The sequence below is a fragment of the Trachurus japonicus genome, chromosome 8 (assembly GCF_045865225.1).
Source record: "Trachurus japonicus isolate A0001 chromosome 8, Traja_1.0".
Taxonomy (NCBI): domain Eukaryota; kingdom Metazoa; phylum Chordata; class Actinopteri; order Carangiformes; family Carangidae; genus Trachurus; species Trachurus japonicus.
The window spans coordinates 2,778,235-2,804,182 of record NC_140914.1 but is presented as its reverse complement, the minus strand read 5'-3'; the positions used below and the strand labels follow the sequence as shown (position 1 = coordinate 2,804,182).

At 42.5% G+C, this 25,948-nt stretch overlaps 1 protein-coding gene across 1 annotated transcript; it reads left to right on the top strand.

Moving 5' to 3' along the window:
- Nucleotides 1-135: 135 nt before the first annotated feature.
- Nucleotides 136-25,948, top strand: casc3 (casc3 exon junction complex subunit). Its single transcript, XM_085783324.1, has 12 exons — nucleotides 136-370; nucleotides 2,645-2,669; nucleotides 3,419-3,474; nucleotides 4,450-4,773; nucleotides 7,058-7,206; nucleotides 10,685-10,867; nucleotides 11,755-12,779; nucleotides 16,070-16,261; nucleotides 18,613-18,711; nucleotides 19,305-19,471; nucleotides 21,219-21,419; nucleotides 23,070-25,948. The coding sequence occupies exons 1-11, from the start codon at nucleotides 149-151 to the stop codon at nucleotides 21,363-21,365; spliced, it is 2,589 nt and encodes an 862-aa protein (XP_085639450.1). The 5' UTR covers nucleotides 136-148; the 3' UTR covers nucleotides 21,366-21,419; nucleotides 23,070-25,948.

The following is a 25,948-nucleotide window of genomic DNA, read 5'->3' as shown; positions in this document are numbered from 1 at the left end:
ATCAACATCAAATATCCAGGAGATGGCGGTAAACAAAACAAAAATGGCGGACGCGGCTTTCAAAAATCGAACGAAGAAGAACTTCACCTCCCACAATCCTTTGCTCGCTTGCCTTCTTCCGGTTTGCAACAGCCATTCGAGCCCTAAGATGGCGGACCGGCGGCGTAGGAGGAGGCGCGCGTCCCAGGACAGCGAGGACGACGACGAGTCCGGTTCGGGTTCGGGTTCGGACAGCGGCCGCTCGGCTTCTTCCCCTGCGGGCACCAAGGCCCCGAGGGCGGCGGCGGCGGCCGGCGGCAGCAGAGAGCCCGAGCCCGCCGAGGTGACGGCGAGCCGGCCGCCGCCGAAGAGCGACGTGGAGTCGGAGTGTGTGAGTAACGGCAGCGGCGGCTATGTGGCTATGTGGCTATGTGGCTAACGTTAGCTCTTAGCTCCCGGTACCGACAGTTTCCTCCCGGTAGAACTTTTCCTTTAGGCCGGAGAGTGCTCGGTTCGGCTCGGTTCGGTGCAGCTGGTCCAGCTGCGGACTAATACTCCTCTAATTTAAACAACTTCCGCCTTTATTCAGCGGCAGCTTCAAGAAGGAATCCCAACTAACTACTCAACTTAGCTTATGTGACCGTTAGCGCTGGAAAATCGAAAATCTGCTTCCTTTAAAGGGACAGTTCGACATTTTTTGGTAAATTCTCCCCATCGCCATAACAGCTATCCACCTTTTTCCGAACGGTAAAAAACGTAAAGTCTGTTTTGCTCTTCCGGTGGAATTTTATGTTTACGTTTCCATGGTTTCGGTAGTTGCGGTAAATGCATGGATTTTTTTTTTTTATTTCAATGAAAATCTGTAAAACGCATGGATCATCACACCAGCTTTTAGCAGTGGATATCACACAAGTTGACATCTGTGATAAAAGCCATGCGTTTACCGCAACTACAACAACGACTGAAAACCATGGAAACGTAAATGTACAATTACACCAAACCGACCAAAGATGACGTTCGGAAACTTGTGGATCATAGCAGCAGGTTCGTGGCCTTTAATTATCGGTGCATGTTGTTTTGAGATCGGCGGGGCAGAGACGGGAGGTGAACGGTACAGGTCCCCTTGTCCCTCATCACACTCATCAAATACACAATCCAACAACTCCACAACGCTCTGGTGGACAAGTTGTGTCCTGCACATTCACCACGCTATGAGATAATAACGTATAATTGTCAAGGCTGCCGCCAAATAGTCCACCAAAGTTTCATGATTGCGGGCCACCGTAGTCTCGTTAATTAATGGGAAACACTGTGTTATTATCCGCAATGATCGGTTGACTAATTTCCTTAAATGACGACTATTGGTGGACCAAGAAAATCTTTGGTTGGTGGCAGCCCTAATAATTATGTAACATAACGACACATGAAGCAAATACTGAGAACTACTTTCTTGAGTAAATGCAAGTAGCTACAGTAAACGTGCGCTTTTGAAATCCCTCCGCCCAGCAGCCGTGTCTGGAATGTAGTTCCGGCTGCATTTGCCTCTAAAACAACTCTGTCTCATAACAGGTGTGTTTATATTCCAAGTAGAATCGGTTTAGATGTCTAAACTGAATGAAAATGCGCCATACAGCACAGTCAGAATAAACAATTCCAAATGTTTTGATTTCTGAGTTCTTTATAGGCCTGAAAATTAAAATCCTCCCGATCGGACTCACGGGTGTTGAAGCCCGGACTCGATACGTCTCACTAGCATTAATTCTTGTTGCTAACCCGACCAAACTTGTCTTATATTGTCATTTCTATATAATTTTGGCCTGAACCGAAGCGTCCTACCGGGTTGTTTGGGTCGGACACATGGCTGTAAAACATCTGTTGTGAATTAATGCAGCGGCATCGGGTAAACACCAGATCGAATTAACATTATATCATATCACAGGTAACTCGTTTGGAATGAATTCAGCCAGAAAGAGGAAAAAGAAAAGTCTCCATGTAAACCCATCTAATGCTTCATGATTATCTCACAGCGTGGTGAATGTGCAGGGCGTTTTTGGAGTTGTTGGATTGTGTATTTGATGAGTTTGATGAGAGAAAGCTGGAAATAACTGCGCGCCGTGCAGAGCTCACATCTCTGCTCCGCCTGCTTTGACTATAGGGGTTATGGTGAGAGGAAGATCTGACTAAATGTTGAACTATTCCTTTAAATAATAAAAATATTTCAATGTGTTTTTTATGGTTTGTTAAACAAGCAGTGAATCTTTCCCCTACAATTAACCTTCATATCTTTATTGCTGCTCTTGTTTTCTGACTGAGACCATCTCCAAGTGTTTTCAGTACCAGTCTTCATAATAATCCTGCTGCTTGATATTTACATTATTCCTCATTTTTTTATAAACTTGGGAGGTTTCATGGTGATTATGTGTTAGTTTAAATCTCACAGCTTCAGTGAGGTTGTTGGTCCATGGAGGCAGGAAGCAGCTGCTGGTGTTGTGGAGTTATTTCTCTGAGCTGCTGCTGCTGGTCAGCTGTGTTTCTCTGTGTGTAGGGGGGTTTGGGGGGTTTGGGGCATTGACGCATTTTAACCAATAGATGTCACTGCTGCTGAACAATACAGAGGATGGAGAGTTGTGGCTCAGAGCTGACTCTTGTGTTTCTGTCTTTGCAGGAGAGTGAAGATGGAGTGGGAGAAGGTAAGAACTTTATCATCCATAGCAGCTTGTAAAACACACAACTCATTAAATATAAACACACACAGACAGAAAAAACACCATATAGTAAATTTCCCTCCAGTCTGAGTGTGAAAATGACATAGAAGACAGAAGAGGCGTGATATTGTTTAGGGCTGCATCTAACCATTATTTTCATTATCGATTAATCTGTCAATTATTTAAACGATTAATCGTATAAAATATTAGTTGTTTGATATTTTTCAACATTTTATTAGACGACGTCCTCAAATGTCTTGTTTTGTCCACAAACCAAAGAGAGACTCAGTTTATTGTCACAAAGGAACAAAGAAACCAGAAATATTCACATTTAAGAAGCTGCAATCAGAGAATTTGGACCGATTATTCCATTATCAAAATAGTTGATGATTAATTTAATAATCGATTATTGTTCGATTAATTGGTTAAATGTCGCAGCTCTAATATTGTTGACAAAGCACATATTTTCTTATCAGGTTGTTCATAATATTTAGTAAAAGGATATTTCATTAGCTGTAAATATCTTAATAGTAGTTTTTATTAATAGGTTATCATGTTGTTACTTTCCTGGTCTGACTCACCAGAGATCAAGTTGTGCTGTTTGTGGGAGTTAAATTGAGTTTAACTCCCCTGATTTAAATCTTGTGTATGAAACAGTTTTATACTCGGCTTGTGAAACGTCGTAGAGTATTTGTTCGTGTTGTGACCGTGTCCCCGTGTCTCTCCGTGTCCAGCTGTTCTCTCCGACTACGACAGTGCAGATCCAGAGGAGAACGGCTCCCACTCCGAGGTAAGAGATGAAGATTCACACAAACTTTATTGTCCTTAAAGAGGAAACTTTGGCTCTGGCAATAAAGTTTTTAAATGTTTTGAACTAGTTGTTTCAGTTGGAAAAAAAACGAATCATGGCCTTTAATCCGTCTGGAAGATGGAAACTATTGTATGGAAATATATTTATCTTAATACTTAACTGGGTTTGGTCTCATCTGAAGTTATTTAGCTTAATTATTTTGTATGTGCTATTAGGGATGTCACAATTACTTGTTTTCACAATTAATCGCAGTATTTAACACCACAATTAATTGATCACAAAGATTCCTAAATAACGCCACTTTCCCAAAAAAATGATTATGTATGAACCGTATCGGCAGATGAGCGCCAAAGTAAAGGTAAATGCACAGATACTGGTCCATTTGAATTAGTAGGAATTTAAATGCTAGAGTGTCATTTGTAATTAAAAAGAATTAAAGATTGAAATGAACTTAAACATTTGGTATCGATGACAATTAATGACTTTAATATTTCAAACACTTCCCCTGGAGGATTAATAATTGGTCACATTTTAATAGATATTTAAAATATTTTATAATTAGTAAGGTAGTTATATTTTAACTATATTTGGTTTTACACATTCATAGTGTTGTGAAGTTAATTAATGCATAATAATCATAATACTGTGATTATTTCTGTGACAATAATCGTACCAAAAAAATCTATAATCGTGACCTCCCTGTGTGCTATTGTACCGAGCTACGATCTCCTGGAAGCTATTCTGTGACATAATGGCATACTAATTCAGAATAATGAAAACAAACGATAAATTGCATAATTTATTTACATGATGAACATCCATTTACTCAAATATCTAAAATTATTAGAATTTTTGTCTGGAAATAGTCGGGTATTTTGAAATGTCAGATGTGTAGGAAGCCTGCAGACTGGACGGGAGGTTTTTATGTTTAATGTTGTCGTTCTGTTTCCTCAGGGAGTAGAGGAGGAAGAGGAGGAGGATGAAGAAGCTCCAGCTGCAGCTCCAGAGGCCAAACCTCCTTCTACCACCGCTGCTGCTGCTGCTGCTGCTGCCACGGCTGCTGCTGCTGCTGCTGCCACCGACAGCCCTGCACTGGGAGGGGAGGGGGAGGGAGATGGAGAGCAGCAGCAGCAGCAGGGGGAGGAGGAAGAGGAAGAGGGGGAGCAGGAGGATGAAGAAGAGGAGGAGGCAGAAGGAGACAGAGGAGGAGACAAAGAGGAAAACAAACCAGAGGAAAAGGCAAATCTAGCAGGAGAGAGACAGAGCGGAGACGGCCAGGTGAGACCGAGTGATGATCGTAAAGATTTAATTTACCTTTGTACAAATCTAAACCGTCTGTGGCCTTGCAATACCACCTGACTGCTCCCACATTTTATTTATGCATGAAACCTACGCCTTGTGCAAAAGTTCCTATGTGTTTTACTTAGTACGTTTACATGCAGAGCTTAATCGAGCTAGGCTCAAAATTTGATTTTGGCGTCTATTCGGACTTCTGTCCTTGTCTCAGTTTACATGCAACTAAGAAAATGTAATAACTGACGGGTTCATCGCCCCCTCATGCGGCGTCACCTGTTGTTTCAGCGGGTTAATACGCCCCCTGTCCTGTTGACTTTTCTGTCACCTCGTAAAAAACTGAATATAAACAACGTAGTAAGCTTAATAATAAATTCTCAACTTTGTGCCGTCTCTACGGTTGTGGAGCAGCGCACATGCATTGTCCAGTTCTACTCCGACTAAGGCGTATACATGACGGAGAAAATCGAATTCCAATCGCATTATCTGGGTGTCTTAATCGGGAGTTCTCAACTCCGATTTCAGTCGGACTAAGGTGTTTACATGCACTTCAGTTGTCCAGTTATAGTCGGATTAAGGCAATAATTCGTTTTTTTCAAGTGTCATGTAAACGTACTGAGTGATGTATAATAATGCAATAGTTCAATCAACACAATGTTATTGCTGATTGAATGTTTCTTTGAAGCACTCTGTGTACGCGTACTATGATGGGGTCTATAAAGATAAAATTTTACTTACTTAGTTACTTACTTAAAGATTCCTCAACACGTCACTTTCTTAAAAAAAAGATTTTGTCAAACGTATTTTATTTAGTCGACGATGGCGAAGGAAAGAAAATACACCTGTTTTTTGTTTTTTTTAACCTTTTTTAGATTTTTTTATTTGGGCAATACAAGTGACAAACATAAAGACATGACACAGCAACACAGCAGTACAACAAGTAAACGAATTGAGATGAATTGTGATAAGAGAGAACAAAACACGAAAAGAAAAGCTAGAGTTACTACTTTTTTGCCAATTTTGACTTGAATATTTCAAACATTTAATTATTAATCAGGGTTAATAACTGGTCCTATATTAATGTCTAAAAAAAATGTATTTATCCAATAGGCCCTATTTAAAAAAAGAAAAAGTTTAAAACCACTTTCGGTATTCGGTATTATTCGGTTATTCGGCCAAGCGTTTTGATTTTATTTGGTATTCAGCTTCGGCCAAAAAATTGCCATTCGGTGCACCCCTACTCTGAACTAAACCTCCCTTCAGCTCAGCAGCTGCTTCGTATGGATTAAAACATTCATCAGATAAACAGGTCTGCAACTAACGACTATTTTTTATTATCGATTAATCTACTGGTTATTTAAACAATTAGCCTATTTAATTAGTTGTTTGATCAATAAAATGTAAAAAAAAAACGTTGAAAAATCAGTGTTTCTCAAACGTCCTCAAATGTCTCATTTTGTCCACAAACCAAAGAGAGACTCAGTTTATTGTCATAAAGGAACAAAGAAACCAGAAATATTCACATTGAAGAAGCTGGAATCAGAGAATTTGGACTTTTTCCCTTTAAAAAAAACTACTCAAACTGATTATTAGATTAATGTAATAATCGATTATTGTTTGATGAATTGATGAACTGTAGCAGCTCTATAGATAAACACAGGGTTCCCGCGAGGTCTTAAAAAGTCTTAAAAGCATTGAATTTATGAATTTGGAAATAATACCTTAAAAAGACTTGAAAAAGTCTTGAATTTTGATTTCTGGGTCTTAAAAGCTGTGCTGTATTTAACTTCTCCATATTGCATTTTTTGTCAAAAGTTTCATTTGTCAACCACGATTATTTTTGATCAATGTTCTTCTTGTTGACTTATGGATAGTGGAATAAATCTTGTACTGTGGAGCTTATATGGTATTATCACACAGTGAGATTTTGATATCATGATGCCTTATGATACTGTAATAAATATCATGGGCTTGTTATTGAGGTATTGTAATATTGTGAGATTTTGATATTGTTACATCCCTAGCAGAGCACAAAGAGCAGAAAAATAGTGGGATGATACAGTTAATTTACAGTAAACGCTCTGAAATTCGAGGATTTCACTTTTCTTTGCCGGTAGGGCGGTGAAATAGGTATTACATTTTTATATAAATGGTCTTAAAAAGGTCTTAAAAAGACTTGAATTTAACCTGAAGGAACCTGTAGGAACCCTGTAAACAGTGTGTCACTCGGTGTTGGTCATGATGTAACGGTCCAATCACGCGCCTGCAGGAGTCGACGGACGAGCCGGAGACGAAGGCCGGAGGGAAACCGGGCCAGAAGCTGGACGACGACGAGGACCGGAAGAACCCGGCCTACATCCCCAGGAAAGGTCTGTTCTTCGAGCACGACGTCAGAGGACACGCCCAGGAGGAGGAGAGGTACGATGCTGATCAGCTCTTTAACTCGCTGCTTTTCTTTTAATTCCTGCTCTTTTCTCTAAATTACTGTGTGAATTGTTGTTAAATACAATTCATTAACTTTTTCTCCTTCTGGTCCACTGTGATCCACTGGTTCTTGTGACTTTAAGGCCAAATCATCCAACAAAAGACCAATGAAATGAAATGAGCGCACCAAATAACTAATCACTGAACGTTCATCTCGATCAGCGAACACATTAAATGCACATGTTTTTTTTTACATTATGTTACGTTGCCCGTGAATCTGACTGGATGCTTTCGGTTCCACTGATGCAGCAGCGCTGTGTTGGTGTGAAGCCGTCCCACATCCTCTGATCTGCTCTCTTTTCTCAGATCGTAATAATAATCCACGTGAAACACAAGCGCTGTACGCTGCCGTTAGGGGTTGCACGACTTCAGATTTTTTAAAGTCGACTCTAATGTTATGAAAGTCGACGTCGACTAGTTGCTGATGACGTCATTCATATTTTTCCCATCATAACTAAAATCACAGGAGGAGGGAAATGCTCTGCAACAATCTGTATTCACTGACTGACAGCTCACGCACAGAAATGAGTCCACAGAACAGCAGCTTTATAAACAACAAGTTGTAAATCAGTTTGTTGTTTGTAACACACACTCCTATACAAGTGCAAAAGATAATATGTAGCTACTGTTCATTAAACAATTAGAGAGGAAAACGACACACTAGGGGTGGGTATTGCCAAGGACCTCACGATACGATACGCATCACGATACTTGAGTCACGATACGATACGATATTGCGATATCCAAATTTTGCGATATATCGCGATATTCTGCATAGTTCACTGAAAAATGCAAAAGGCATTATGCATCTTAAAATCCGAGTTGTATGTACATCAGATGATAGTGATAATTCATGGGACAAACTGAGTCAAAACAATGTAATTCAAATGATCCATGCCATTTTATACAAGTGCAAGATACAACAACATATTTGCATGTACAACACACTGTCTGAGGTAGCAGTACAGTGACACCTCACGGAGCAGAGGTGCGGAAGTCGTACTGGATTTACGTCTGAAACATGATTTATTATTTGAAAAAAAAAAAATAGAATTTTTTTTTTTTTTTTTGAAAAAAAAAATCGATATTTAAATATTGAATATCGATATCGTATCGCGGTATAACGTATCGCGATATATTGCCATATCGATATTTTTGCCCACCCCTACGACACACAGGCCTCGTCACCATCACAGTCCTGCTCACTCACAGTTTCACTCACAGCTTTTGTTTTTCCTGGTTGGTTGTTGCTGTTGTTGGTTGTTGTTGTGCGTGACGTAAAGCTGAAGCGCAGCGCCTCACAGGCAGCAGCTTCTCCTGCTCTCTCTCTCTCCACGCTGGTCAAACATCGACCTGTCTGTAGCTACTCGGTTTTCCACACACAGGTCTGTCTCTAGCGCTGTATGTAGCCTATGGATGTGTGTCTTGTGTGCAGACGCAACTGACAAATATTTATAGACGGACAAGCAAACTTAATCATCATTTATTTTATTTTGAAAATTGACCGGATTCTCTCGCCTTTTCTGTGCCCGACTTCCTGTCTGGTACGACCTTGTTCTATCCAGCTTGACGGCGCTCGTATTTTTTTCATTCAGCGCACTCGGCTGTTGCTACTCTGTCACATGATCAGCGACTAGTCGACGTCAAGCTGAAAACGTCATTGTGGAGCAGTAAAGTCGACTAGTCGATTAGTCGACTAGTCTGTGCAACCCCTAGCCGCCGTATGTTCTTTTGCAATCGAATTATTCAAATATTACCGTACTTTCCGGACTATACAGTAGAGCCACCTGAGTATAAGCTGCACCAGCAAAACTTTTAAAGAAAATACATATCTAGGCTGCACTTGAATATAAGCTACAGGTTTTCCTGTTGTAACATGAGATATTTCCACAGAAAGACAGTAGGAACTGTGACAGTCTGTTTTGGTTACGCTCCTCTCCTCCATGTGCATCTGTTTACAACGAAGCCAGTTAAAAATCAATAAATGGAGCGGTGGATAACGTTACATAACATATACCAGTGTTTTTCAACCTTTTTTGAGCCACGGCACACTTTGTTCATTAAAAAAATCCCGCGGCACACCACTAACCAAAAATGTTAGAAAATGACACAGTGCAGCCTAATACAGTAAATATAATACAAATTTTGTCTCTTACAGTGTAGTAAGTTTGTTCTGACTCAGTAATGGTCACTGTGCAGGCTTCTGCCACTACACTCATTGACATTAAAAAAAAGTCCTATTTTATTAGCCAACTCTGCCAGACAGTCACTATTGCAGACACAGATGCTCAACAAAGCCTTTTTTTTTTTAGCTGTCAATCAACTCATGGGAGCTTGTCAACACGTGCACACTTCCACTCGTGCCTTCAGCCATATTTCACAGCAAACATGAGATGACTTAAACTTATGTTGTGCACTCCCTGTGATAGAAAGTCAGAACAAACTCTGAGTGCAACCTGCAACTCTGCCTGGTCGCACATCTCGCGCTCTGGAGCGCAGTGTGCGCAGCTGCAGCGCTTCAGATCGGTTCAGTTCTATTCTTCATGCGAGAGCGCCGTCAAGCTGGGTAGACCAGGTCGTACCAGACAGGAAGTCTGGCACAGAAAAGGCGAGAGAATCCGGTCAATTTTCAAAATAAAATAATTAAATGATGATTAATAAGTTGTTGCGCGTCCGTCTATACATAGGCTATTTGACCGTTGCGTCTGCACACGAGACACATGTTTACGTGTGTGTGTGTGTGTGTGTGTGGAAAACCGAGTGAATACGAATAAGGACGGTGCCCCTAAAATAAAAAGGAGGGGCTCTCAGCCGGCTCCCCCGTCACTCACCTGCAGCTGCACAGACGAGCAGAGGAGCGCTCTGCTGTTCTGGCGTGGATGAGACGCAGCACAGCGGGAGCAGCGCGCGTGTGTTATTAAAATAAAAAACAAACAAAATGAGACTGGCCGGTCGGCTCAGTGGAGTGCTGAATCTCACTCATTAACGGTTATAACCGCCTATGAGCGTCGGTTATCGGTCTGAAAAAAAAAAATCAAAATGTGCATCGCTAGTTTGGATCAATTAAGTAAATTTGGTAATTTTCCACGGCACACCTGGCGAAAGCTCACGGCACACTAGTGTGCCGCGGCACAGTGGTTGAAAATCACTGACATATACGATGTTACGCCGTGTGTTTGTGTCGTCTTAACCGTCATGAACAAGAGATTACGGGGTACGGAGCGCGTTTGTGTCACGGTGCAGAGACGAGAGCTGGGACATATAAGCGGCTTATAGTCCGGAAAGTACGGTACTCTCTTAACCGTTTCAGCCGTAGGCCGGTGTTACTGTTGTTTCCCCTCTGACTCGTCACCTGAGAGAGAACGAGCCGTCTCTAAACTCGCCGCCCGTGTCCCCGTGTGTGTGTCCTCAGACCTAAAGGCCGGAACAGGAAGCTGTGGAAGGACGAGGGCCGCTGGGAGCACGACAAGTTCAGGGAGGAGGAGCAGGCGCCCAAGAGCCGCGAGGAGCTCATCGCCATCTACGGCTACGACATCCGGAACGGCGGCGGCAGCGGCGGCCACGGAGACCGGCAGTACAGACAGCGCCGGCCCAGGTGAGACAGACGGGAAACAGGAAACTAGACTAGTTACTGAGGTTTATCAGCTCAAACTGATGCTTCACAGCTGAAAATACAAACCTACAGAACGCGATGCATCAGAAGGAAGAGAGAGAAACGATGACGTGTTCCTTTTAAAGGGCATTTACCGTCGTAATCAATGTTTACATCAGATATCAGGTCACCTATGATCAGTTAATTTCACACCATCCGTACTCCAGCTGCAGCGTCTGGACGTTTCTAATCGCTTTTGTTCAAGAATCTATCGTTTGTTCAGTTTTCATTAATGGGCTCCGGACTAATTTTAAAATTGTTCTGTGGTCGCAAGTAAGTAACGTCCTTTTGACCATCATTTACATTTCAAAATTTGCTTAACCGTGGCTTGTGCATTCCGCATCGGAAGCATCCAAATTTTGATTTAATTTAACTGTAAAGGGATTTTTAACATTTTGAAGTATAAATACAAAACAAATGCACTTTGACCAAAAAGATATCGGCTTCAGCTTATTTTACCTCCCTCTCTTAGATTTACAGCCCCCCTTTTTTTTTTACTGTTCTTGTTGGGTTTTTTGCGTGCATCTTCTACTCTTATTATTATCTATTATCTTATCTACTCTTATTATCTACCTGATATTTTGTCTGACGACGCTGTGTCTGTCCGTCGGACATGCCGTTATTCTATTTTTATCACAGTAATCGGTTACCGGGTAGGACCAGGTTAGGTTACTCGGTTAGAAAATTATTCGAAATGCCCATCCCTAATAGTAACAACAAAATGAAACACAAATGTGTGAAGGTAGACGCTCTGTTGGACGGTGACTTGAACCTCTCTCATTCCTCTAGACCCAGTTTGACTCTGTGTGTTGTTGTTGTGTCTCCTGCAGACAGAGTTTGTCTCCCAGCAGAGACAAGCGGTGGAGAGACGGAGGAGGAGGAGGAGGAGGAGGAGAGCGGCCGGTCCGGTCCTGGCAGAGCGGAGGAGGTCTGAACCGAGGAGGAGCTCCTCCCCCTTCGTCCCTCCCTCTCTCCTCGGCGCCGCGCGGCAGCAACGCCTCCAGAGCAGCGCCGCCGATGCTGTCGTCGTCATCGTCCCGCAGCAGCAGAACGTCCCACCACCTCTCGATGCAGCAGCAGCAGCAGCAGCAGCAGCAGCAGCATCACTACAACCGGAACAACGAGGCCAACGCGGCGCCGACGCATCACAGAGACCGCGAGCGTCCGGGCGTCAAAGCTCAGCTGGAGCCGCTCGGCCGGCGCAGCGGCGGTGGGGGGAGGGGCGGTCCCTCTGTGGTGGTCGAGGACGTCACCATCGACCGGGACCAGGGCTACGGGGTTGCCACGACGACGACGACTATGGCAGCATCGTCGCAGCAGCAGCATCAGTATCATTCGTCGGCGTCACCGCGGCGACAGCATCATCAGGAGCAACGAGGCGGCGACAGATCTGCTGCGTCCGGATTGGCCGCTTCCTCCTCCTCTGACTCCTCCCACCAGGCGGCGGTGGCAGCGGTTGCCGCGGCGACGGCCAATCGGGAGGCAGCGGCGTCTTCTCCTCCTCCCACCGAGCGGCCGGTGGAGCGGAAGTCGTACTCGCTGGCTCGCAGGACTCGCTCTCGGCCCGCCGACCTCGGCAGCAAACAGCCGTCTATGGAGGAGAGCTCTGCTGCTGGAGGAGGAGGAGGAGGAGGAGGAGGGAACGCCCCCTCCCCCTCCCCCGGCGGGAAGGGCTGGACGGGAGGAGGAGGAGGAGCCGGAGGAGACGGGGCCAATCAGACGGCAGCAGGAGGAGGAGGAGGAGGAGGAGGAGGAGCAGCGCTGGCGGAGCTGGACCAGGACGTCGCTCGGCTCAGTCTGGCCGGACAGAACTGGAGCCAGAGCCCGACGTCGTACATTCGCTCTGAGATGAGAGGTGAGTGCAGGGTTCTTACGGGTCCTTAAAACGTCTTAAAAGGCTTTGAATTCTAGCCTAGAAATCTCTCTGCCCCCTAGCGGCAGCAAATCTCTTTGCTCCGTAGGTGGGTCTAGAAACGAGCCATAGGAACTTTTTGAGTCTCGAACACCGTTTGTGTTCACCAATCACAGCGCTCTATCTGTTTAGAGAGTCGTTGGGCGGCTTAACGCCATGACGACATACATTTTAATTGGCTTGTCAGGCTAACGTCATCCTGCTCTTTGCTCTGATTGGTCGTAGCGCTACCCTATTGGTGCAGAGGCAGTTTGAAAGACAGTCTTCATCCCGCCCAATGGATTGAGCCGAGGTCTACCGGTCGTTGCCAGACTAGACATGTTCATGATGTAGTCTGGATGGTCAGGCTAATTGAATTCATTAATCTAAAAACCTTAAAGGCCTTAATTGGCATTAAAATGTCTTAAATCAATTTTTCAAAAGTCTTAAAAATGTTAACACTTGGTGAGTGGGATTTTATGGTTGTAATTAGTCTCAAATCTCAAAATAATTGGTAACATTCTGACATAGAGAAGTTAGTGGCGGCCGTCAACGCTAAATCTCTCACCGCCACCAGCTCCCGAGTCAGTGTTTTGTTTTTTTTCCGGTCTTTTTATGCATTTATTTTGAAAGGACAGCTGGAAAGAGACACAATCCAATGCTCATGTAGCAGTCACTTTACCTTGGATCACATAGGAAAGTGGGTAAAATTGTCCCTATAACCCTATGTAATTGATGTGGTGTTTTTTTTTTAAAAAAATTTCTGCATTTGTGTTTATTATGAAGTTGGTCTTAAATTTCATTTCAAGTGGCTTTAAAAAAGTGAGTGGAGCGAGGAGAACCAGAACCAACCGGCTGACATGTTGCTTTTTGGCAAAATTCATTGTTTTAAATTGAAAACGGGTCACCTGGGGCGTCGTTTAGCTCAGTGGGTGGAGCAGGCGCCCCATGTGCAGAGGCTACGGTCCCCGCTGCAACCGGTGTCGGTACCAGATGTGTCCGGGGGCCGCGACTGGCGATGACGTGGCACATCGTGATTGGTCGTGAGGATTATAAAAGTTGTAGGTAGACGAAAGTGAGCTATTTATATTTTCTTATGACAACATTAAACATTTACACAACTAACAGTGACGAAAATGATTAAAATACTGTAATTAGCGGTTCATTTTCTCCTGATGTGTCCGTCTGAAAATTGCCATTTTCGTGTCAAACTGTTCAGAAGAGATGTGGCTTGTGACAGATGAGTCCAATATTTACTATGGGGCCAAGTGACTAACTTCGCCAACATCCGCGGTAGCATCCAAGTAATTACATTACGCCTCATTTAGTGCGACATAGTGCATATCGTTATTAGCGTTCCATCCGTCCTCAATGCACCTAGGTTGCCGTACTTGAAGTGGTCCAGCTCTATCAGTCTGATCACTGAGAACGCAGGTTAAAGCAGAAGTAAGCGATCCGGTGGTTTTGGCTAACTTCCTGTCAGCCGATGGAGTTAGCAGTCCCCGTCCTCGTCCCTACGTCCCTACGTCTCCACATTCACGCGCATCCCTTGGCTGGATAAAGGTACAAAGAAAGTTTTCTCCTCGGCTTACAGCAGAGCAGAGTGACTGACAGACCCGTGTTTCAGACCAAACACTCTATAGAAGTGATTGCTGTCGGAAGATATAACTATTTAAGACTTTTATTAACACAAACATTCACCTTACTTCTGCTTTAATACCAGTTTTAAAAGGGGTTGACATTTACCTTGGTCTATAGGTCACACTGGTGTATTACTGGTGTATTACCCACACCCAACTTTTCAGATGAAAAAAAAAGGGAAAAAAACTGCGACTTATCCACCGAATTTTACGGTACTTAAAAAATAAATGGGGCACCTATGAGACTCGTGTAGATCCGATGAGAAGATATTTTAGGGTGGTGTATCGGGTCGACATGCTCAACTTTTAAAGAAAATGAGAAGTTTAATTCTTTCAAAGTTGATGCCAACACCGATTCAAACGATTCCTTTGCCAAAGCCATCTTCTTGTCATGTTTTTGGCCGTTGCAAGTATGTCGTCATGGCGTTAAGCCGCCCGACGACTCTCTAAACAGATAGAGCGCCGTGATTGGTGAACACAACGGTGTTCGAGACTCAAAAAGTTCCTATGGCTCGTTTCTAGACCCACCTACGGAGAGATTTTCTGCTGCTAGGGTGCCGCTAGATTTCTAGGCTACTCATTTACATATTTAAACATACAATTTGACAACTTGTAACACAAAAAATAATTGTCTTTGGAAGTTTCATGGTGATATGTTTTATCCTCTTCACCTGTAATGTCTCACCTTAAAGGGACAACGAGGAGTTTTGTTAAAGCGAAGTGTTTTCACTACATTTATGAGCCTCCGCACCGTGAAATTCTTTGACCGGCGCAAGACAGACTCATGTTTTCATTCATCAAGAATTAAAGTCAGAGGTTGGAAGACGATCACATACCGTCGTAGTTCCCACCATAAACGGAGATTCGGCTGCGTTATTCTCATGACTCGCCACGAAACCGAAAGTAAGGAAACGCTGGTCGGCTCGCCCAGCATTTCCACCACCACTAATAATAACAAAATAACCATAGAGACAAAACCATAGATTTATCTAAAATGGGCTATGAGTGAGTGACATCATTTAACAGCTGTATAGTTGTGGAGAGGAGACGATAAACTAAAAAGGACACGTTTGCTCGTTCGTTTGTTTCCATCCAAAGTGATTAAAATAACTGGGAAATGATGCGCGTTAAAAGAAATGTGAGTTCTGTGTGTTTCCATTAAAAGTACAGACTTTGGTGAAAACTACAAACTCGCACGAGTTTTCCGCAGCTGTCCTTTCATAATAAATGCATAAAAAGTCCGAAAAAAAAACACTGACTCGGGAGCTGGAGGTGGTGAGAGATTTATCGGCCACTAACTTCTCTATGTCGGAATGTTACCAATTATTTTGAGATTTGAGACTAATTACAACCATAAAATACCACTTACCAAGTGTTAACATTTTTAAGACTTTTGAAAAATTGATTTAAGACATTTTAATGCCAATTAAGGCCTTGTTTTTAGATTAATGAATTCAATGCCTTTTAAGACTTTTTAAGGATCCATAAGAACCCTGAAGAACATGGTTCTGTTTGTACTATGTTTGTGTTGTGAGTCCTGTGGTGTTGTACGTATGTCCTGCTGACCTCATGCTGCTCGTGTCGTGTGTCGTGTCGTTGTGTCGTTGTCCTCAGGTCTTCCCAGCACCATGCACATCCCAGCCGCCGCCCCCCCTCAGCCGCCGCCGCCTCAGTTCTCCAGCCTGGAGGAGATGAACGTGGGCTCCAACCGGGCGAAGCGCTACTCCTCCCAACGGCAGAGACCCGTTCCTGAGCCGGCCCCACCCATGCACCTCGGGGTGATGGAGGGACACTACTACGAACCCAGTAGGTCCCTGAATGGAGGGAGGGAGAGAGGGAGGGATGGATGGATGGATGGATATTTTATTTTATTTTATTTGGATCCCCATTAGCTGATGTAGTTTACATCAAATATTCTTCCTGGGGTACGATCAGTGTAACAATAAAAATAAAAATACAATTCAGAAATACACAATCAAAACATAACAAGAGATTTACATAGACAACATACAGTATCATACAGTATGTAAAAGTAACAGCATATAGCCAATAATCTAAACATCTAATCAGATCTAGAGACACATATAGATGGATGGATGGATGGATGGATGGATTGATGGATGAATGGATAGATTGATGGATGGATGGATGGATGGATGGATGGATGGATGGATTGATGGATGGATGGATGAATGGATAGATAGATTGATTGATTGATGGATGGATGGATGGATGGATGGATGGATGGATGGATGGTTGAATGGATAGATAGATTGATGAATGGATTGATTGATGGATGGATGGATTGATTGATTGATAGATGGATGTATGAATGATAGATTGATGGATGGATGGATGGATCACATCAAACTGACACAAAACAACATTCATTCAGTAGTTTATAGTTTATTTCAGTCATATGCACTGTAGCGCCACATGATGTAATAACGACACATTTTGTCTTTTTGAATTCTTCAACGTGATATGTAATACATTTTGCCGCATTTTGTAATAAGTTGTTTGATAATGCACCAAATTATTACATTTTCTTCTTAAAAAAGTGCAACACCTGCATTTTGTAATAACTGATGCATCATTTAACAACTTATTACAAAATTACATATTGCATTCAAGAATTTTATTACAAAATATGGTGTTATTACATCATGAGATGAAAAGTTATTACATTAATATATATTGTAGTGTCAAACAATCATCAATCTTCCTTCCAGACTTTATCCAATCAAACGTTTGAGTCCATAACTGTGACACGTGTCCTGAAAGGAAGTGGTCTGAAGCTGTTGAGCTGGTACCTGCCGACAGTTTACTGCTGCTCCTGGTTTAAAACAAGATTTAACCCCCGATGGGCAAGGCAGCTTTATTTATAAACGCCATCCTGTAACCATGGTAACGGCATGAGGAGAGAGGACGACTGACATTATTCTGGTTTTTAGAAATGCTTCCTGTCCCATGATTCACTTTACGGGTTAGTTAGTTAGTTACTGATCAACATGAAGGTTTGAGTGAAACGTCAAAGATATTTGTCTGATCGGTGATCAATAAGTATTGATTAAATGAAGTGTTTGCTGTGATCTGACCTCCTCTCACACACACTCATCTACTACATCAGTGTGTGTGTGTGTGTGTGTGTTATAGTTGGTGCTGCTCACCAGCAGGGGGCGGTACAGTCAACACCTTCCTCTGGCTCCTGCTCAGCTTTTATTTCCTCAAGTGGCTAAACATTTCAAAATAAAACTTTTCACATTAAAAGCTTTTAACCAGTTGAGCTCCTCACACATTATTTATTTATTACATTAGCATCACCTTATCTTTATTTTAAATGTATGTACACACCTAAAGAAACAAAAAGACAAAACCATAGTCAAAAAACAAAAATACAACTAGTTGTATAGATATACAGCTCTGGAAAAAATAAAGAGACCACTCCAAAATGTTGTTAATAAATCAGCTTCTCTACATGTTGCTATGGCAGCCATCGATTCCAGTGTCTATTGAACTCCAACACAAGCAGCTGATCACCTGAACCAAATCAGATTTAATGAGGAAGAAAGATTATAAATAAAAAAATAAAAAAACACTGCTGTGATTAAAAATTGGGATTATTCCACCAATGTTGATTTCTAAACTCTTCCTAAGTTTAAAAAGTAGTGTTGTGTTGTTTTAAAATGAACATGAACTTGTTTTCTTTGCATTATAAGGTAAGGTCTAAAAACACCAGAACTTTTCTGTTATTTTGACCTGTTGCCATTTTCTGCAAATAAATGACAATATTTTTTATTTCCAATTAGGGCGAAATGTTGTCAATAGGTTATAGAATGAAACAAAAGTGTTAATTTTACTCAAACACAGAGCTATGAATAGTGAAAACCAGAGGAGCTGATCATCTCTTCATTTTTTCCAGAGCTATACATGTTTATTTACACAATTGAAATGAAAAGAAAAATAATCATGCAGAAGGTTTTAATAAGTTTATGTTTTTACAGCTTTTCTGTTTTTCGTACCGTGTAGTGTTTGGATGTAGCGGTGGATTTCTGTTTTGTTTTTATATTTGCTATGTGGTGTTTCTCGTATAAAATTAAGACTCAACACATTTCTGTATCATCTCATCAACCTTCCTCCTCTGTCTCGTCTCTCAGTGTCGTACCAGGGACCAATCTACGCCCACGGGGACGGCCCCGCCCCCATCCCGCCGCAAGGCATGCTGGTCCAGCCGGAGATGCACCTGCCCCACCCCGGTCAGTAGCTGTGTAGTAAATCTCCTCTTATCACAGATGTAGTGCACTAACTATATAGTGTGTTCAACATTTTGTAGTGTTGTTCGAATTCTCCACAATTAATTTCATCCACTATGTAGTGGAAGACAAAACACCCGCACCCACACCCACTGAAATCGGGTTTTTTATGTTTCTTTTATGTGCACGTATGCACACGTTTAAGAAAAAATTCCACTGCTATGTGCAGGGGACAATAAAGGTTTTCTGAATCTGAATCTGAATCTGAATCAATGCACCGCAAAATTGAGAGAACAAGCGATGTACACTACTTTCTACTCCTGTATCCCACAATGCAATGCGGTCGAGAAGAAGAGCAACAAGCTAATTAGCATGTTAGCTAGGATTTCTTCAGGTTATTTAGCAGTAAACTCCTCAGACGTATTTGCCTTGGCTCCGTTTGCCTGAGCAGCAGGAGTTGGGCAGCAGCATCCCAACAATAACAGGCAGCGTTAAATCAATCTGATAAAGAAACTGGAGTAGAATATGTAGTAAAGAGGCTCCACTTTGTTTTACTCATCATGGCTTCATCTCTGTTCCTCTTCCTCTTCCTCCAGGTCTCCACCCCCACCAATCAGGAGGCCCCATCGCTAACCCCGCCCTCTACGGAGGCCCGCCTGTGTCTCTGTCGCCGGGGCAACCACAGCAGCTGCTGCCGCCGCCTTTCTACCCTCCGCCGGGCGTCATGACCTTCCCTTACCCCGCCATGTACCCCAGCCCTCAGGTACAAACCGCTTTCATCCAGCGTTCATCTGTCCAGATTTAACTCAGTACAACAGTGACGGGAATATTTAATATGATGTTATAAAGTAACGGCGCTACTTCCTTCAGTAACAGTAATCTAGAAAGTTACTGTTACTGAGTATTGCTTTGAGTTTACTTTCACTTTCATCAACTTACCAACTGGAGCTTTAATAACAATAACGAACCTATGACAATCTCTGACGTCATGCTGTGACACATCACATCCCATAATGTAGATCTACACAAATATTGTCCTCAAAAAGCAAGAATTCAGGAATTCAAAACAGAAATCTGCTGCTACATCCAAACATTACACAGTATGAAAAACAGAAAAGCTATAGAAGCATTAGACGTTTATGAAGAGCTGCAACAATTAAGTCCAACTAGTGCGGACTAGTGAGACTCGAACTGATGAAGCCCATTGGATAAGAGGAGAAACGTCTTCCCAAGTCCAGTTGCCTACGATTCAATTTGCCCAGAAAAGAACGATGACCTGGATGAATGAGAACATCCAATATAATCGTTTATTAAAGTAATCGTTAACTATTTTTAAGAGGGAAAAAAAATCTTCTTCAATGTGAATCTTTCTGGTTTCTTTGTTCCTTTATGACAATAAACTGAGTCTCTCTTTGGTTTGTGGACAAAACAAGACATTTGAGGACGTCGTCTGGTGGTTTTTCAACATTTTTTAACATTTTATTGACCAAACAACTCATCGATTAATCATTTACATAATCGACAGATTAATTGGCAATGAAAATAATCGTTTAGTTGCAGCCCTAGATATTGTAAATCATTAAAAACCTCTGTATGATTATTTGAAACGATAACCTCTATTTTTCTTTTCAACTCTATAGGACGAATCTCCTTGTTGTTTCCAACTACTTCCGGGTAGAAAAACAGCATTCGAACAATAGTGACGGACGAGAGTTTCTCTATATTTATCTACTTTTTCATGTCACTATATCGCCGTTTAGACTAATCTGATGTTTGTAAAGTCTATGAAACCAATGATTGGACAAACATTACTATTTCTGTGTGCACATTTTTGTAATTAGTCATGGTTATCATAGATTAGCTGGGCTAACGGTTAGCTACCTGTTTAACTTTAATAACTCAGTGACTCAATAAACGCTCCATGAAAAAATATTTTCTCCAGCGGATATCTGAGTTCCAACATGACTGAGCTAACTGGAGTAGTTTCATGTCGTGTCCCACAACGGGAGGGTTTTAACAGCTGACGTCCTGCTGTTAGCTTAGCTACTGCGGTTAGCTTAGCTACCGCCGTTAGCTTAGCTACCGTTAGCTGTCCCTGTCAGCTGAGCCACTGATGCTTTCTAGACACTGTGATTCCCCCAAACTGAATAAATACAACACATAGCAACACAAAACACACACACAGAAATAGTAATGTTTCTTCAATCATTTCAGATTTGTCTAAACGGTGATAGGGCGTGAAAAATATGATATATAGCTAAACTCTCGTTCGTTACTATTGATCTCATTCAAATTACAGCTGGTTTTCTACCCGGAAGTAGAATGTAAACAACAAGGAGATTCGGTCTATTGTGTAAATGTAAATGTGTGTATAATTTATTTGACTTGTGGTTTTTAGTTTTGTTTTTCTGTTTCTTTGGTGTGTACATAGATTTTTTTATTTAAAAAGTGTAATAAAAATGTAAGAACAAACCTGTGACTGATGATAACTGTGTGTGTGTGTGTTTCAGGGCCAGGCCCAGGTGACGTACGGCGGCGTGACGTACTACGACACCATGCAGCAGCAGGCTCAGCCCAAGCCGTCGCCGCCCCGCCGCACCTCGCAGCCCGTCACCGTGAAGCCCCCCCCTCCAGAGGTTCCCTTCGCCTCAGAGTGACCCCCCCACCCCCTCCACCACCACACTCAGCCCCCCCTCAGAGAGCTACTGCAGGTGAGCAGCACACACACCCCCTAACCCTTCACCTGGAGCCACCGACCAATCAGCTCACAGATAGATAGATACTAGATAGATAGCTAGATAGCTAGATGGATAGATGGATGGATAGATAGATAGATAGATAGATAGATAGATAGATAGATAGATAGACAGATAGACAGATAGATAGATAGACAGATAGATAGATGGATGCATAGATAGATAGATACTAGATAGATAGATAGAATTTGAATTTAAGGATAGCCCCTTGAGATGTAGCATCTCATTTTCAAGGGGGTCCCATGGATGGATGGATGGATGGATAGATCGATAGATAGATAGATAGATAGATAGATAGATAGATAGATAGATAGATAGATAGATAGAAGATTTGTTCTAAATTAAATAAATAAAAGTCTGTCTCTGATAGAAGACGGGTCAGTTCAGGCTGCTACTGGAGGATTCACTGTAATAAACTTTATTTTTATAGCACCTTTCTTTATACAGATACAAGGAGCTTGTACAGATAAAAATAATTAAAGATCAATAAAACAAAAAGGAAAAAAAAGAAAACGGTGACGAATAAACGACACAGACAAAGAAAATCAAGATAAAAGAAAGAAGTTATTTAAAACCTTCCAGATATTTCTGAAGGTCTTTTATCCCAATAGCAGTCAGACTCTTTAACAGCTCTAGATAGATGCTCTGTAAAGTCTTATGTGTTATGCATTTTATTTTCTGTATAATTTTATATAGCTTATGATATACTATATGTATATTTATTTAGTACTCAATGTCCTGTTTCTCTTTTATGCTGCAGTTACAAATGAATTTCCCCTCCGAGATAAATATATAAAAGTTATAGATGAGTAAAGTATAAGGTATAACCAAACCCATATACTTAATTCAAAGGAGATTAATGTGTCAGATGCTTCATACATTCTGATGGAAGCACTAAAAAGAAGAGAGAAAAACAAACGTATAAAACACACACAGGGGGTCTCGGCGTAGCAGTGCATGTCCATATGACGGTTGCAAATGGATACCAACTGTCTTCGTAACAAAAAGACACACCAAAAAACATCCAAATACCTCCATGCTGCTCGTATGTAATGTCCGTCTTGTATTGAAGCCCCGAAATGCAAAATTGTCCTGAAAAAAATTAAATAAGTCTATATTTCAAGCTTTGAAAAAAATTTGGACAAACCGGGAAGAGGAGCTTCGAGAAGCTTCTGCTACAAACAAGCTTGAAATATAGACTTATTTAATTTTTTTCAGGACAATTTCTCATGTTGGGGCTTCAATACAAGACGGACATTACATACGAGCAGCATGGAGGTATCTGGATGTTTTTTGGTGTGTCTTTTTGTTACGAAGACAGTTGGTATCCATTTGCAACCGTCATATGGACATGCACTGCTACGCCGAGACCCCCTGTAACTCAGAGAAGCCACGTAGGACTCTGACACTTCTCCCAGACCTTAGTCCACATGAGGGGGACGAGATAATGAGTGCAATTTCTATTTTGGGTGAACTATCCCTTTGAACAAAATATATAAGAGTTCCTAAAGTGGCTGAAGCAACTTTGTATATTAAACTAACCTTAAATTTTGATATAAACATGAAAGCTGAGCTGAACCAGGACTTCCTGTTCCCTGTGTGCAGGAGCGGGTGGATGGTCGGTGAGGAGCCGCGGTCGCCAACGGAAACCAGCGCCAGCAGCAGCGAGGAGGGAGGGGCGGACGGACTCTACAGGCGGCGCACAGCTGGAACGACTTCCTTTTCTTTCTTTTCCTCGTTTGTTTTGGACCCTGTAGCAGTCGGAGGAGCCGATCAGCTGATCAGACGTGTTCGATCCCGCCAACTTCTGTTTTTTTTTTTTCTTTTTTTTTAAACGTTGAAACTCAATAAAAAGAAAAAATGCAACAAAACGAGACCGGCGGGTTCAGACGGCGCTGAGCTGCTGACACGGAAGAGCGACTGAGCTGTGGAAACTCAGCTGTTCGGTTCATGTTTTTTCTTTTCCCACCGTAGTTTAACCGTTCGTACAAAAATGTTTAACGACACAAACAAGAGCGGGTTGTGGTTGTGGTTGTTACGCGCTCTGTCCGCAGAAGTCCAGGCTGCTGTATCAACACATGAATGAGAATATATTGAAACACTGTTGTAATATTATAAAACTATATCTGAACAGGAGTCAGGATTACTGACCAGTACGTCAACATGACCGTCAGTCCAATTATCTGTTAATGAAGAGTATTTTCTCATTTATTTGATTTATTATTTGACCTAAAAATGCTTCAGAAATCTTTTTTTTTTATCATTATTTCCTGTAGGTCAACATTTATGATCGTATTTCTGTTTTGTTTTTTTCTCTCCAGGACCTAAAGATTATTAACTTTATTGTCACACTTTTCCGTTTGTGTGTTTGTTAATGAGTCGATCTGAAGCGGCGTCTTTGTCTGTCGCCATTTTGTCTCTTTTTTTTTTTTTGGAAATACTTTTGAGGTCCAACGAGGAGGAAGAAACTTGCCCCCCCCAAGCCCAAGTGTTATAAATAAAACTAACTAAAAAACTAGAGAAAACTGTCGCGTTCTCTCTCCGGCTTCCTGTCAGCAGCCCTTTTTCATTTCCCTCCCGACGACGAGCAGAAAGTTCGATCAACGACACGAACGTTGCACAAAAGAAGCGAGAAGCTGAAGCTGAAGCTGCTGCTGCTGCTGCGGGGAGGGGGCGGGGCCACGGAGGCGGTGGGCGGGGCTTACTGATGCTGTACATAGAAATCTAAATGTGTATATAGAAGCTTGAACAGATGAAATAGAGCAGAAACATATTCTAATAAAAACTACTAGTGCTACAGAGCAGTCGGCTTCTGATCGGCAGGGACCTCGAATGTTAACGACGGAGATGATTTAGAGCTGCGACGCTTTAGCTACGACCTTTTTCTATTTTCATTTTTTGACGTGTCACTCGATACTGTTATTTTTCTTTGTGCGTTTGTTTTGTTTTTGTTTTTATATTAGTGAACGGAGCGAGTGAGATTTGTTTTACTCGTTAACGTCCTCGAACGCACACTGAGGAAACCGCTCGGTAAAAAAAACTAAAGGTCACCGCTTCGTCTTCTACTGTTTGATTTTTTTTGTTTTGTTTTTTTAAACGTTAGCACCAGTGTTCCCGCCCTGAGCAGGCGCTTTTATTTTGAAATTCACAGGAAGACGACGGTGATTTAAAACATCGACATCAACGACAACAAACTAGTTTCTACAAATCTTAGTTATGTCTGACCACGTTGGCTCCACCCCCAAAAGAGGGCGTGGCCTGTTCAAATCTTTTCATATGGGGGCGGGGGGGGGGGGGGGGCTTATCTGGCCTCATTGGCTCCACCCCCAAAAGTGGGCGTGGCCTGTTCACATCTTTTCATGTAGAGGGGGAAGGGCTTGTCTGACAATTTTGGCCCCACCCCCAAAAGAGGGCGTGGCCTGTTTAAATATTTTCATGTAGAGGGGGAAGGGCTTGTCTGACAATTTTGGCCCCACCCCCAAAAGAGGGCGTGGCCTGTTTAAATCTTTTCATATGAAGGGGGAGGGGCTTATCTGGCCTCATTGGCTCCACCCCCAAAAGAGGGCGTGGCCTGTTCAAATATTTTCATATGAAGGGGGAGGGGCTTGTCTGACCATTTTGGCCCCACCCCCAAAAGAGGGCGTGGCCTGTTCAAATCTTTTCATGTAGAGGGAGAAGGGCTTGTCTGACCATTTTGGCCCCACCCCCAAAAGAGGGCGTGGCCTGTTCAAATCTTTTCATATGAAGGGGGAGGGGCTTGTCTGACCATTTTTGGCTCCACCCCCAAAAGAGGGCGTGGCCTGTTCAAATATTTTCATATGAAGGGGGAGGGGCTTGTCTGACCATTTTTGCCCCACCCCCAAAAGAGGGCGTGGCCTGTTCAAATCTTTCCACGTGTAGGGGGAGGGGCTTGTCTGGCCATTTTTGGCTCCACCCCCAAAAGAGGGCGTGGCCTGTTCACATCTTTTCATGTGAAGGGGGAGGGGCTTATCTGGCCTCATTGGTGCCACCCCCAAAAGTGGGCGTGGCCTGTTTTTTGCGACACAGAGAAGGTGACGAGCTCATTGGTTAATTATTAACTCTTGTCGATTTTGTATCGATTGTTTTTTTTTGTTTGTTTTTTTTCTTTTGGGGTGGATGTCCTTGTTACCACGGTTACAGAATGGTCGTCATGACTTTTTTTTTTTTTTCTTCCTCTTCTTCATGTTGGATGTTCATTGTTTTGGACGGTGTGTTGTTGAGCCGACTGCTGCCCAGTTTACACTCACACACACACACACATCTGTCCAGTGTTTTTGACCTTTTGACCTGAGCTGACCAGACTGTTCACTGTGACGACAGTGCTGTTTGTCTCATGTTACCGCGGTGACGGCGGCGGTGGCGGCTGCGGCGATGACGACGACGATGACGGTTTTGTTTGAGTTTGTCTGTGGAGCTCGTCGTCGTCCACACTGAGGATCAATAAAGAACATGACGATGATGAA

Coding starts and splice junctions, on each gene's coding strand:
- casc3 (XM_085783324.1), top strand. CDS start 149: ATGGCGGACCGGCGGCGTAGGAGGAGGCGCGCGTCCCAGGACAGCGAG. Junction 2,670..3,418: donor TGAAGATGGAGTGGGAGAAG/GTAAGAACTTTA, acceptor CTCCGTGTCCAG/CTGTTCTCTCCGACTACGAC. Junction 12,780..16,069: donor CATTCGCTCTGAGATGAGAG/GTGAGTGCAGGG, acceptor CGTTGTCCTCAG/GTCTTCCCAGCACCATGCAC.